Raw genomic sequence first — 13,678 nt, forward strand, 5'->3', positions numbered from 1 at the left:
AGGAGCACATGGCTTCAGGGAATGCTGGGTTGGAGGTAGCCCCTGGCTTGGGGTCTGCAGATGACTGGGAGGATGTAGGGCAGGATTGGGGGCACGAAGAGGAAACTGTTTGGGGAAACTGTCCCCTCTGTCCAGGGCAGGGGGCACTGTCCAGCCCAGGGGCTGACTCTCAGTGTGCAGCACAGTCCAGCCCCTCACATTTCTTCCCTTGCGCTAGGATGAGGGAGAAGTGGGAGACTTCAGCATCCAGGAACGTCACCTCCAACTGCTCTGGATGATCTCCTTGTAGTGCTCCTTCATCTCTTATCCCTTTGCATCCAGAGAGGGTCCCCATCCATCCTTAGCCCACCTGGCTGCAGCTGTCCACAGGAGGGCTCTCTGCCCCCTCCAAAGCTTCAGGGTAGGGATTTGTGAGGTAGGAGGGAACAGACATCAGGCTCGTTCCCTCACAGAGCAACTGGCTGGCAGTACTTAGCCACAGCAGCCTCCACGTGATATATATGCACCAAGGCCACCCTCGCTCCCATTTCCCAAGAGACTGGGCAAATAATCCTGATCAGCCTCATGCATCCCTGTGTCCCTCCCCACTAAGTAAAAGCAGCACTAACAGCAGGGCCAGGGCTTTGATGTGCTACTGCAGCATCCATTTGGCACCAGGGTATGAACTGCGGCCCTGGAAATGTGGGGTGCCAGAGGGAAGGAGCTAGGGGCAAGCTGTGCCACATCTCCCACACCTCCAGTGATGTCCCCAGCATGTGGTCCTAGTGAAAGGGGCAGCCCCAGCCCTCCAGGAATAGCTCCTACACCCCAGCCCAGGCAGAAATAGGCCCATGCCCAGGCCTGCCAGCCATAAAGCTCTAGGACAAATCCTTCAGGATCAACCCGGCAGCGCTGCAGGGAGAGGGAGACCCCACTCAACCTCCTTTTGGGCCAGGAGTTTCCCATGCCTGGACAAGCCTGGCTGACCCCAAGGATGGCGACTCCCTCCTCTCTGGGGCTGGTCCCTGGGCTGCAGAGTCCTCCTTGTCAGAAGGTGCTCCCCCTGGACCTCCCAGGCCTTGGTCTGAGGCTGACTCCCCTTTGCTCCTGGATAACCCAGCCCAGTCCTCACTGGCTCTTCCCCAGCAGCCTCTCTCCCTCACCAGCTTCACCTCCCTTTCGAGGCAATCATCCTTGCTGCTCACCTCCACATGCTCCCTTGGCTTCCAGGCTGTTCAGATTCCCCTTGGACCAACCAAAGCAATTCCATGCTCAGGAGACTGAGCTGTGTTCCAGGCACAGAACAGGAGACAGAGCAGCAGCCAACTCCCATATATCCTACTGTTTGATGAATATGGAAAAGTTGACAGCAATCCCTTCTTGACTCCACACCTGAAGCAAGAACACAGCCCAAGGCTCACAGATTATGAATTGCTCTTTTCTTTGGGCACAGCCAGCCCCAGCTCAGCCACGTGGCCAGTTGGATGCCAGGACACAGCCAGGTCCTGCTCTGTCATGGGCGGATGGTGGCCAGCAACTCCCTGCCTCAAAAGCCAGAAATGGCCATCCAACAGCATGAAGATCTCCACTTCCTTCTCCCTGTCCATACTGAAAACAGGGAAGTTGGCCAGCACAGGAGGGGCTCCTGGTCAGCCAGAGGGAAAAGTCCAAACAGTTGCAGGGTGGAGAGTGAAAAGATAAAGATGCCAAGGAAAAAGAGAGAAGGGTTTTATTATACTTCAAATTTCAAAGCCCCAAGACATGCCAGAAGACATTCATATCCACCATGCGTTCAGCAAAAGCTGGGCTGACAAAAGACATTGCTGGGGTCAAGGCCTCCCCAGCCCCACTGCTGTTGCCCAGCACCCACAGCTGAAAGTGTAGCAAGAAACTGTGCAAACCCACTGGGTTCAATGTCCTTGTGCCTACCCTAGCAGCAAACATGCAGCTTGTCACTGAAAGAGAAGGAAGCAGGAGGCCAGGCCAGGCCCAGAGCGTAGCCAGAGGGAGCCCTGGGGTCCTGGCACAGAAATGCCCACCGTGGTGTTCCTGGCAGCCCATGCTGTAAAGCACTATCTCTGCCAGGAGGAACCACTGCAATACCCATAACAGAGACAGAGCACTGGAAGTCTCTGGGAAATTCATCTCCAGAATAGTTGAGGTTTCCTGAGAAATAAAACCTACTCCCATGGAACTGATGGGGCCAGCCACATCTACATGCATGCACAAACGCACGCACTTTCTCCGATCAAAGACCAGATGACTCCATGGCTTCCACACAAACACAATGGGAAAGCTTTACTTCACCCCAAATTAGAACTAAACTCTCTGTCTCCTTGTGTTCCATGCACACACAGCCCACCTGGGTTACATTCTGTGCCATTACATTCAAACCCTTCCTGAGCACAGCCCCCAAGCTGTGAGGTCTGCTCTGTTCCTGCACTGGAAGGAAAGGAGACCCTGGGACCAGACCAGGGGGACCACAGCTCTCTGCACTGGACAATCCTTGGCACAAGCAGGAGCAGCACATGGTGTCCCTGCACCTCCTTCAAAGCTTACCGGGCACCAGAGGAAGCTGGTGGCAGTCACAACTTCAGTGAGTGACCCATGCAGTGAGACCCACCAGGGGCCACAAGTCAGCTCAGATGGAGGAAGGACACAACAGCAGCACAGGGGAACCCTTTGTGATTCCTGCAGTAGTGAGAAGGGGAAAGGCCTGTCCTAGGGCCAAGCCAGACCCCTGCTGCCTTCATGCATAGCTCAGGACGGAGCTTTTGGGGTGTCTGTGCTCAGACACAGAGGAAGATAAATCCCACTTCTCCCATTCCCAAGCACTGGGAGGGGCTGCATCACAAGGCTCTGCAGCCCGGCCTTCTGAAGCTTCCCCAAGGAGAGCATGGCTAGAATAGCTGATGGGCACTGAGCCCTTTTGGTAGTCAGGGGTTCCTGCGGCATCAGGCACTGATCCAGCCTGGTTCCAGCCCATGGCCTCTGCTGGGTGAAGCCAGACAATTCAGCCAGCAGCAGGGCCCCATGTTTGCAAGGAGCCCCAGTTTGCTGAGATATGTCCTCCAGTTTGCAGTCACCACAGAGCAGCACTGGGGACATGAGCACCCCTCATGGCAATGGGCCCAGGGTGGTGGATGACAACCAGGTGTCACCAGTCCCGTTCAGAGGGCTCCCGGTAAGGCAGCCCCAGCTGCATGAAGACATCTCTCTCAGTGGGAGTGGGCAAAGTATGACCAGACACCACCTTGACACCTCCAGGGCCTCGCACCACAGCCGAGCTGAGGGCATGTTCTGACAGACTCATGCCCTTGGTCTTGGCCAGGGCTCGCATGGAGCGGTTGAAGTGAGCCGAGCCGGTGAAGTAGAGCAGGGCACAGGCAAACTCGCTGTAGGGCACCACGATGATGTCAAGCCGGCGGTGACGCCGGGCTGGCCCGGGCAGGCGGCACACTCCCAGGTACTTCTTCTGATCACCGTTGTCCTCCTGACTCACCAGGTCATCTGTAAGGAAGCCTGGGGAGACAGAACATGCAGACATGAGCTGAACAATAGAGCGACACCCCCGCCCGAAATTTCCCACTGCCCAGACAGCAGCTAAGCTGTCTCATAATGTGTTGTGGGAACCCAAGGACAAACCAGCCTCAGCCCTGACAGCCTCATGCAGACAGGAGAAGCCATGCTGAGCTGCAGCAAGACTCCCTCCTTAACACTGGGTGTGGAGCTGCCACTGGAGCAGGGCCAAGATGAGGGGCAGTACTCTTACGGACTTTGAAGACTTCCAGTCCTTTGGAAAAAATATTCACCTGCCCTTCAATGAATGCCATTCATCTCATTGCCTCCTTGCTTTGAGAAGCAAATGCTGGCCCCCAGGTCCCTTACCACTCCTGTGGAGGCTGTCAAGCAGCTTGCTGAACACCCCACGGTGAGACTGCCCATCTGGGTGAGTGACCAGCACATCCACATCTCCACAGGTGGGCTTCCCCCGACGGTAGGAGCCACATGCCACACACACAAGCCCAGGTTTCAGGGCCAGGGCAGCTTGTCTGACCTCAAAGAAGAGAAAGAGGGATGCATAGTCAGAGACGTGTCTCTTCATGCTCTTTCCATCACGACAGCAAAGGATCTTGTGCCTGCCTTGTAGCCTGTCCTACACCTCCTGGGTCTGATACAGAACAGACACTTGGCAGGCATGGCAACTGTACCACCTATATGGTGGCCTGCTGTCAGGAGCCACGTGAGTTCCACCCAGTCCTGAAATGCCCAGCACATTGCCACACAATACAATCATCTTCCATGGTGCTACCATCAGTCATCAGCTCTTGGAGGCACTGGGCTAGAGCTGGGTTGGGACCAGAAGCAAGATGCAGCAATGCTGAGGAGGCAAAGTACGGCACAATCTTTCAGAGCCTTTGGTTTCTGAGACAGCAGGAGTGAAGAGGTGTATCAGCTCTCTTGTGGGCCAGAGTGGGCAAAGCTAACCAGCTCTGCCCAGATCAGTTCAACATGATCACAGGTCATGTTTCAGAAGCAGAGATGGGTTCATGGAGTCACCCCAGCAGGGCCCAAGGTAGCAGAAAAATCTGCAACTGTCCCTTGGAGTTCACTCCTGCCAGGAGCTCTGCCCCTGCAGATGAGCTGGGCTTCCTGACATAGAAAAAATACAAATGTCCCAACATTTTAGACCTAACAGATGCCAACACACTGCTGCCAGCTATCAGACACATATAATCAGAACTTTCCTCATGCAGCCACCTCCAGGCTGGACCCCAGCTCCTGTTTTGTGCAGCCAGTGCTAATTCTGATGGCTTCATTCATTAAATGCTTAAGAAAGGCTCCCAAGCCCTTGGACAGGAGTATTCTTGGTCTGATTGTGCCAATCACCCTGCTGGCAGCAAATAATTAGGGGCTCAGCAATCCCCGGTGACGAGGCCATCACAGAGGCTGGGGTTCAGGAAGGTAGTGTCCATGCCCACAGCCCCTTGTCACTCTTGGGGATCATCCTTCATTAGCAAGAGATAAACCCATTAACCTTTGCCCCAGAGGTGCTCCAAGAAGCCACAAGCCTTTCTCATGCGGAGCAAGCCCTCCTCTGGTGTCCTTGCCCCCCTTCTGGCTTTAAATGAAGATTTCTAGAAAACTCCCGGCCCCACCCAAGAGCCTAAAAGCTCCTCAGATCTCACTGTGACAGGCAGCACAGTGACTAATCCCTCATTCTCTCTCTTGGGCCTGGATCAGAGGTGTGTGCGTGTGTATGGAGGGGAGCGCAGTAATCCCATCAAGATAACAATAGACCCACCCCCAAGAGCCAGCTCCTCGACCCAGCCTGCCTGGGAAAGGGACCACTCACCACCAGGATGGCTAATCCGGCACACAGGACTGACACCCCAGCAGGAGCCTGGCAGCAGTGCATTCTTCGTGGCCAGGCCCTGTGGCCGAGTGACAGGGTCATGCTGGCTGCTGCTTCCATGGTGATCAGAGAGCACAGGGGTAGCAACGACAGTGTGCTCCCCACGCTCTCTGCTTGGTACATTAGGGTACACTGACTTAGCACCCTGTAATTCTTGAGCGCCTACTTGGCATATTCGAGCAAGCAACATCCATCTGCAAGCTGGATCCCCTTTGCTTCTAGCATGATATCCGTGCTCTGTCCCCCTACTGACAACCAGATCACAGGGGGCTCACAGATGCCTTTGGAGAAGTAGGACCAGGGAGACATCTAAGGGGCCTTGGCTGAAAGCACACATCTCAGGGAAGATGAGAGGCAGGAAAGAAGAGCTGGAAACCTACTCACCCTACCATGCCACATGCAGCCTTTTTCAAAGCAGTATGTAGAAGTGAAACCTGTGAGTGTCATCCTTCTCCTTGCCAGGCATTCAAACTGAACCTTCCTAAGGGGAAAAGGAGGCACTTCGTGTGCCCATGACCAAAAAGGATCCCCCAAGCACTGATCCTACTCACAAGGAGAGGCTGAAGAGCTCAGCTATAGCAGTGAGGGATGTTTCCACAGCATGCACCCTCGTGCCAGGTCCCAGCAGGTACAGGTACTGCATGCTGAGGACCCAGGGCTGAGGTACTCACAGTGTGTTCTATTTCTGCAGCCTCCTCCCGAGGCATGCGCTCCTGGAAATCTGCGTAGTGCTTCAGCCCCACAGCCTGCTGGTGGGTGAGGGTCGCCTTGGTGCGGATATCATCCAGTGTCCGGAAACCCTAGTGCAGAACATGTGGTGTTATGCAAACATCTACCAAGACTTTGCTCTTCAAAAACTTTCAACCAAGATTTGGGCAGATTGTATTTAACCTGACTCAAGTCCAGGCCAGTCACAGCTTTTGAGCTCACATGTAGATCCTGTTCTTTTGGAACCAGACTTAGGGCCTGATTCCAAAAGAAGCGATTTAGGCAATCCCACTACTCACACACACCTCTAGTCCCCACCCTACAATGACTAGGAATCTTAACTAAACTGACAGAAGGTTACTGTTCTTAAGGCACTGTGTTCCTACAGCTTGAATGAAAACAATAACACAGGTAAAGGAACAACATCTAGAATATCCCAACAAAGGAAAGCCTACAGTGTAAACACAATCCTATTTTTAAGACAGCAAAGAATCACAAACCAAACACTACAGGAAATCAGGCTCCATTAGCTATGTGCTCAGGAGACAAACTGTTTTTAAAGAAGGAATCCATCCAGTGGGCTGGATTGCTCCTGTTGGTACCATTACTTCAATCTAATTTCTACAACTTCCAGGCAAGGTGGATGGCTGCTGTGATAGCTACAAGAGCCGGCTGAGCCAATAGGACAGCAACTGGATCAGGAGCTTTCATGGCCAAGACATCCTCATTCAAGCCTGGCTCTTAGCAGTGCCATTGCCATGAGCAGTGTGAGAAGAGCTCCAAGCAGTGATGCTAAGGGAAGAGGCACGGTGTCCCCCACTTCTCCTATCATTCAACTTTGTCCTCTATCCCCACCCAAACTCAAGTCTTGGCTGGGTGCACTCCATTCACCCCAAACATACCAATGATAGAAGCCAGCTTCATTCTCCCTTAAAAGCAGATTCAAATCCCATCTGTGGATATTGGCAACTGGAAACCACTTGTGCAAGTAAGTCTCCTACACTCAGCAGCAGTCTTCAAACCATAGCCTGAGAACCTCTTGTGTAAGGCACTAAACTTACCTGTTGGTACCACATCTGAGCTGTCTTAGCCCCTGCTCCCCAGATGTTGGAAAACAACTCCAGCACAGGCACACTCTCGCTGATGTGATCCAGCTTGCGCAGGTGCCCACTCTCCAAGATCTCCAGGATCTTCTCTGCCATCCGCTTCCCAATCCCAGGGATTCTACAGGCTTCCTAGCAAGAAACCAGAGCTGCTACTGGAAAATTGAAGATCACAGACAAGCTAGGGAGCTGCTTGTCTCAGAGACTAGTTTAGCTATTTGATCAGTGATTGGTAAATGGACTAATTCTGCCTGATGGTCTCCTCTCTAGCCCAGGCTTACATAGGCTACATTGATACAATGCCAAGTGGAAAAGGATATGCATACAAAACAGAACTGAAACATTAACAGACTGAATGGCTGGACTGTCACAGTCAATAAGACTCAGATCCAGTTAGTTTGATATATTATCTTGAATAGTGGCCAGCTGCTGATTTATCTCATGAGTGTTCAGATCTGGCTCTAAAAGGCTTAAATGCACTTTTCTGCTGTTCTGAAAACACTGTAGGTGGTCAATGAATCCCAGCTTGCACTTGCTACACAACTTCCATTGAAGTCGCCACATAGGAAGAAATCCCCAAGACAAGTTATTCCATGAACAGAAAGAGGAAGGGATCTGGCTCATAACAGAGACAGGATGCTGGTTCTATCTCCCTGCTCCATCACTCTGGGAAGGTGTTTTACCTGGTAGGAGGTGACAGGTTTGTGGTAGCTCTTGAGCGCATTGATGGCTTTGGAGTAGCCCAGAGATCTCCACTTGTCCCCCTGGACAGTGTAGGCCTTTGCCAGTACTTCCAGCTTCTCTGTGATGCACTGGTTGTGATTCTCCTTCTTGCTGTTGGAGGACTGGGCACAAACCCACTTGCTGCCAGGCTGGGCCACTGTGGAAGAGCTGTCACTAGTCTCCTCAGATGATTTCACAGGGTAACGGCCAGAAATCAATGCTTCCAGATCTCCCTGGGTGACAGCAGCATCTTCTCCTTCACTGTCATCATCATCAGAGTCTTTCTTTAGGGAGAGGTAGAAAAGCAGCTATGTAAGAATAAGTGCATGCCTCACATATGTCCCCTTGGCACAGGGTGCTCCTGAGAGTAGGAAGTCAGAGCACTACCCAAACTCCCAGGCATGCAGTGCTCAAACTGCCATCTCTGTAAGTGGCTGGTTATATGCACACCACAGCTCTTCATGCCTCAATGAATGCACCCTTCGAACCTACTCCGAGCACAGGAGATGAGACACTGCTGTCCACCTGTGATCCAAGCTCACACGCACCATCTAAATTAAGCCCCTGAGATCTAACTGAGGTAAGACACTGGTTAAGTGAGCAACTGCTGCCAGCAGCATGGTATGACAATGCTGAAATCCCTGACTGTGGGAGATCCTGACTTCCTACTGCCCCTGGGAAACCTTTCGCTGGTCTGATGGCTGCATAGACACCTCTCGCATTCAGACTCTACATCTTCCACCCCATGATGCGGATGACAGGAGATAGGCACTGAACTCTGTTTTCACATTACAGACACAAAAATCTTAACAGGGTAGTAAATTACAGCCCCCTCATTTTCCCCATGGCTATCTGCAAGAGAAAAGGCGGAGGAAAGAAAGACACAAAGGACTCCACATTCCTCAGTGACAGAAGAAAGAACCAATGTATACATTTGCTGATACCCTCAGCATTAGGATGCCTCTGTGTAGACTTAAGAAACAATGAGCTTTGGCTTCAGGTAACGAACAAAAGGGGATAGAAGTGGGAAGCTGCACAGAGGCTTTGCTCACTGGAGTCCTCCTCTCTCCTCATGTATAAACACAGGAGCCCACAATGATCCAAGAGCTTCTGTGCTCTGGAAGTAACCCTGAATGGCACAGGGCTGTTTGGGATCAGTCCAGCAATTACATCCAGCACACCAAGACCTGCTATGAGTTTCTGCAGAGCATCGGCCTAACATCAGAGCCATGTACTTACAACCTGTGGTTTTGCTGGCTAAGCAGGTCTGGAGACACAATTCCTGCAAGATACAGAGCTGAAGCCTTTAGGCAGAAGAGGCAGGATGTTTCCCTGTAATCTTGTTTTGCAACTCTGAAAACTGGGTCAGACTGAGGATTTGATTGACTAAAGTAGTTTTATTCTCCATGAAACCCTTGAAACACAACTCCCTTAAGACCTTCCCTCTAAGGGCAGCAAAGCCTCAGAGTGTTCAGATTGGTTAGTAAGCCCCTCAAAAGCATTTAAGTAGCATGTTATCCAACAACATCACAAAGAACTCTGCAGCTGGAGCATGCAATTCCCATCTTCTTGGCCAGCAGTGTCACATAAGGTGAAAGAGCACATAAACCTCTGACTCTATAAGCTTCACCAACAAAGCTGATGGGCTCCTTACAACCACACATGCAAAACCAATTAGTCCCATTAGCTTCTAAGATACTCTAGCATCCTACAACCACTGACTTGCTAGATCTGGGTGAGACTGGGATGTGCATGGTTTGTCTGGAGCATAGCACAGGAGCCAGGGTAGCAGCTGAAGCCCAGCAGCTGAGGAAATAAGCCACTTGAGAGGGAGGCAGCCTGGGGTAACAGCTCTAGGGTTCAGCCAGTGAGTAACTGGCACTGCTTGCAAAAGCTGCCTTGCATAAAGCTACTGCATCCAGATGCCAGTCACAAAGCAGATGCTACAGTCTGGTGACAAGGTTTCCTCACAGGAGTTTACATTCAAATGCAGAGGAACCCCTGTTCAGTATGAAACACTGGCACACTTATCACCTCCCAGAGGAAAAGCATCCACCCAAGCTAGAAAAGACTGTGCTTAAATGGAGGCTCCTTCTAAGCTGACATTTCAGTTTTACTGTTGCAGCTAAAAGTGGTTGGTACTGTCTTTAAAGCATATCCCATGAGTTCTCTTCTCCTTCCCAAACTCACATAGTCCTAAACTTGGGACAAGGGATTTTACTAAAGTGTCTACAAATACTGCTTCTGTGCACTGACTAACAGGAAAGATCACTGCTTGAGGGGATTTAAAAGAAAATAAGGCAACAAGGCTTCAGACTAGTGGCTGTCTGACCACCCAAAGTAAACATGAGCAGAGAGCAGGGCAGATACCACAGGATCCACAGCAGTACAAAAGATCCTTTCTCCCATGAAGTCTGAGATTTGTTAATAACAATTGCCATGAAATTAAGAGTTAGAAGAAACAGCAAAGATGGGGTAACTGCAAACGTAATGCAGTTAAGAAGCAGCCAGCTCTGCCTATAGCACACTGGATAGTAAGTCTGGGGAGAAAACATTCCCCACACACAATATTCAAGAGAAAACCTAAACCAAAGGAGCCCTCAGAGTGCTGCCAGCTAGAAAGTAACCACAGGGGTTTGTGAAACAAAATTCAGGACTCTCTGATGCCAGCATTACATGCAGCTGCTGCTCTAAGAGGTCTGGAGTAACTTTGCTGCAGATAGATTTGGATGATGCCAATGCCCAAAAAGAATTCAGCAAACTTGAGCAAAATTAGAGGGAAAAGGAAGCAAGCTAACAGCAGGCTGGAGAAGCTGACTCACAGCAGAGATCACTAATAACCCAGCACTGATATTTTAAGCACACCACCAGAACCACTCAAATGGCAACCTGATCCACTGCACAAGTGTCTGAACAGGGTGCTGGCCAAGGAGTGGAGAATGGGTCAGCATGGCTCAGGCAGGCACACAGGATGAAATATCAGAGACAGCTTCCTGAAAGGGAGATATTCTCAGCCAGGGAATATTCCTCAGAAAGATGCAGGGAAAACATGACCATCAGAGCAAGCCTTGGCCTGATCAGAGCACGACAACTACGACAGCTGGAAATGTTCTGATGGGGACAGCAATTTAAAGGGTTTTGTTTCTATGTTTAACATCTAAAAGTGACAAAGAGAAGTCTACCAGCACCAACCCACTGAAACATCCAAAAACCTTCCCTTTGATGAGAAAATCTGGCATTGGATCCCTGCAGGGATGCTCTTGACCAGGAAAAGCAGTATGCAGAATCTGTTCACAAGGAGAAGGGCCTCACCTCAGCCACTTGCTGCTGTCCAAGGGTGCCCAGGCCTCGCTGCGAGGAATCCTCCAACTGTGCTTCAGTATTTGGCTTCACTGCTCCCTCCTCTGCTGGGGGCTGGATCTCTTCACTGTCCAGGACCTGCTGCTGCTCCTCTTTTTGCAGTTCTCCCTCCTCCAGGTACCTGCCATGAATCAGATGCCCTAGTATAGGAGAAGGAAACCTTCTCAGCCCTTAGAAAACTGACTGAGAGATCATTCTGCATGTTTTGGGATGGAGCAAACAACTCATATGAATTGAGTCATAGACCAGTTACTCCGGTTTTGGCTCAGTTCCTCAACTTTCATCCACCTCGCTGACCTACAACTCTTATCTACCTCACTCTTAAGACTCCTTCTCTAAAACTCTGCCAAAACATTTTAATCCTAACCTGTGGCTGCTTGCTGCTCCATTCCTTATTTCCTCTTGTGCCTAGATGTCAATTCTCTCTCTGCAATAAGTAAGAAACAACATTTAATTACAGCATTTTTTAAACAAATCTCCTTGTATCACTGAAGGAAGAGGTGCCTTTAGCACCTGTAGCAAGTGACAGGACTCCCATTAGTATTTCTGGGCTATATGTATTCTGCTACCCCACAGAATGGCAACTAGTCACAAAGTCACTAAATTTCACACTCTATATGGGGAAAAGTGACTTTGAGTCATGTCCACAGGAGATGCAAGGAGGTGCAGTCTGAGATTTTGAGCAGAGGTCAAATTTAATACTGTTCAGTTTAGGACAGAAGTGCTGTAGTAAGGAATGACACATGGCATTTGTATACCTGTGAGGGATGAAGACACGGTAGCCAGCAGTACTCAGCAGCTTCTGGTCTCTAATGCAAGCGCTCAGCCAGGATGCCTTCACTAGCTGCAGCCCTGAAGGTAGCTTGGTTAATTTAAGGAGCCGAAAAGCCCGATCGCAGTCCATGTCTTCAGCCACAATGACATGTGTCACCTCCGAAGAGAGCTGGTTGTGTATAACACCTCCATTCTGGACAATCTGCTTGTGGAATATCTCCACCCTGGCTTGGCCAATGCCAGCTTGTAGCACATAGGCAGTAACTGGATTCAGCCACTCTGCTGAGGAAAACACATAGGCAGGAGCTCAGTGACAAGAGAAACAGTGTCCCAAACCAACGGGGCTATGTATCTCACACAGGACTTGACGGCATCCATAGTAGCAGGCCGTCTTTGGGGGGCACCAGCTGCACACACCAAAGCAGGCTGGCCACGATCTCTACAGAAAACACACTCAGGTGCCTTTGAGGACACAGCACCTCTAGTTAACAAGCTGGGGTAGTAATATTATATTCCATGTCATGGGCATGCAGAACTTACCCTCGGGTATCTCTGTTCCTTTCTCTTTTGGGATCTTTGGAGGAATGCTTTTCCCTAAGTCATCCCTCACTTTCTTCCTCTTGGGAAAGGCTTTGACAATACCTCGTGGCTCCATAGGCCCGGTGGAAAGTTTAGCTGCAGCTCCTGAATACCAATAAGAAAGAGGGAGGTTGCTTAGACCAGTGTTACACAAGCACAGCTTAAGCTTCACTCATTTTGCTCACTCTCTTTGCTGGTTTGGAGTTCTTTTTTTTTTTTTGTTCTTGCCTTCCAAAAACACTTGCCCCAAGGGAGACACCTGGAAACAAGAATTGCAGCCACCAAGGTCAGAAAACTCAAAGTTAGAAATCACCAAAAAGCCATGTAAGAAGACTCTGCCAAGACAACCAAAGCTGAGTTCCTACAATAAAAACTATTAAACTACTTCAGCATTTTGGAGCTCCTTTCTGTCCACCCAACAGAAGAAACTTAATTTCTCTGATATTTCTTAAGCATGTGCCCAGGAGGGAAATGCTTCTCCTGCCAGGGCTGAAATCCAGTCACTGATGAGAAGAGGTAAAGCAGCTGATTGACACCAACTGTTTCATACAGCCAGAGGAGGATAAACCACAACGTGGTGAACGCCAGCCTGGCTTCCCCTCTGTGCAGCACCTCGTGTTTTGCTTAGTGGTTTCTCACACACCGACCAGTGCAAACCTACCACATTAAGAATGGAAGAGCTGAAAATCGTCTCAGCTGACCGTGCCTTCTCCCTTTGGACTCCTCCTCACCCCAGCATTAAACACAATCCCCTGGAAGACCAACACTGAACTGGATTCAAGCCCTTGCTTCTGCAAGGAAGCATTTAGCTTCAAGGAAGAAGAAACCCTGTTATGTTTCTAAAACTCAGCTTCACACAGATGTTCCTGTTTTCAGGACATTTTGACCAAAAAATTGCTCTGAAAACAGTAATATTTAAAGAAAAACACCCCACAGTAAACCCTCAAGCTTCTAGGTGCCCCAGTTCTTTCAGGACTTAAAAGAACACTTTTCCAGGTAGTATTTAGCTGCCTAAGACCGAGCACACATGCCAGGT

At 50.3% G+C, this 13,678-nt stretch overlaps 1 protein-coding gene across 1 annotated transcript; it reads right to left on the reverse strand.

Moving 5' to 3' along the window:
• Window positions 1-3,058: 3,058 nt before the first annotated feature.
• Window positions 3,059-12,718, reverse strand: POLL (polymerase (DNA directed), lambda). Its single transcript, XM_010021508.1, has 8 exons — window positions 12,604-12,718; window positions 12,048-12,345; window positions 11,242-11,410; window positions 7,890-8,213; window positions 7,165-7,338; window positions 6,067-6,195; window positions 3,868-4,036; window positions 3,059-3,501 (listed from the first exon to the last, which is right to left on the reverse strand). The coding sequence occupies exons 1-8, from the start codon at window positions 12,716-12,718 to the stop codon at window positions 3,137-3,139; spliced, it is 1,743 nt and encodes a 580-aa protein (XP_010019810.1). The 3' UTR covers window positions 3,059-3,136.
• Between the last annotated feature and the right edge of the window lie 960 nt (window positions 12,719-13,678).

The sequence above is a fragment of the Nestor notabilis genome, unplaced genomic scaffold, assembly GCF_000696875.1.
Source record: "Nestor notabilis isolate BGI_N333 unplaced genomic scaffold, ASM69687v1 scaffold23089, whole genome shotgun sequence".
NCBI classification, from domain to species: Eukaryota; Metazoa; Chordata; class Aves; order Psittaciformes; family Psittacidae; genus Nestor; species Nestor notabilis.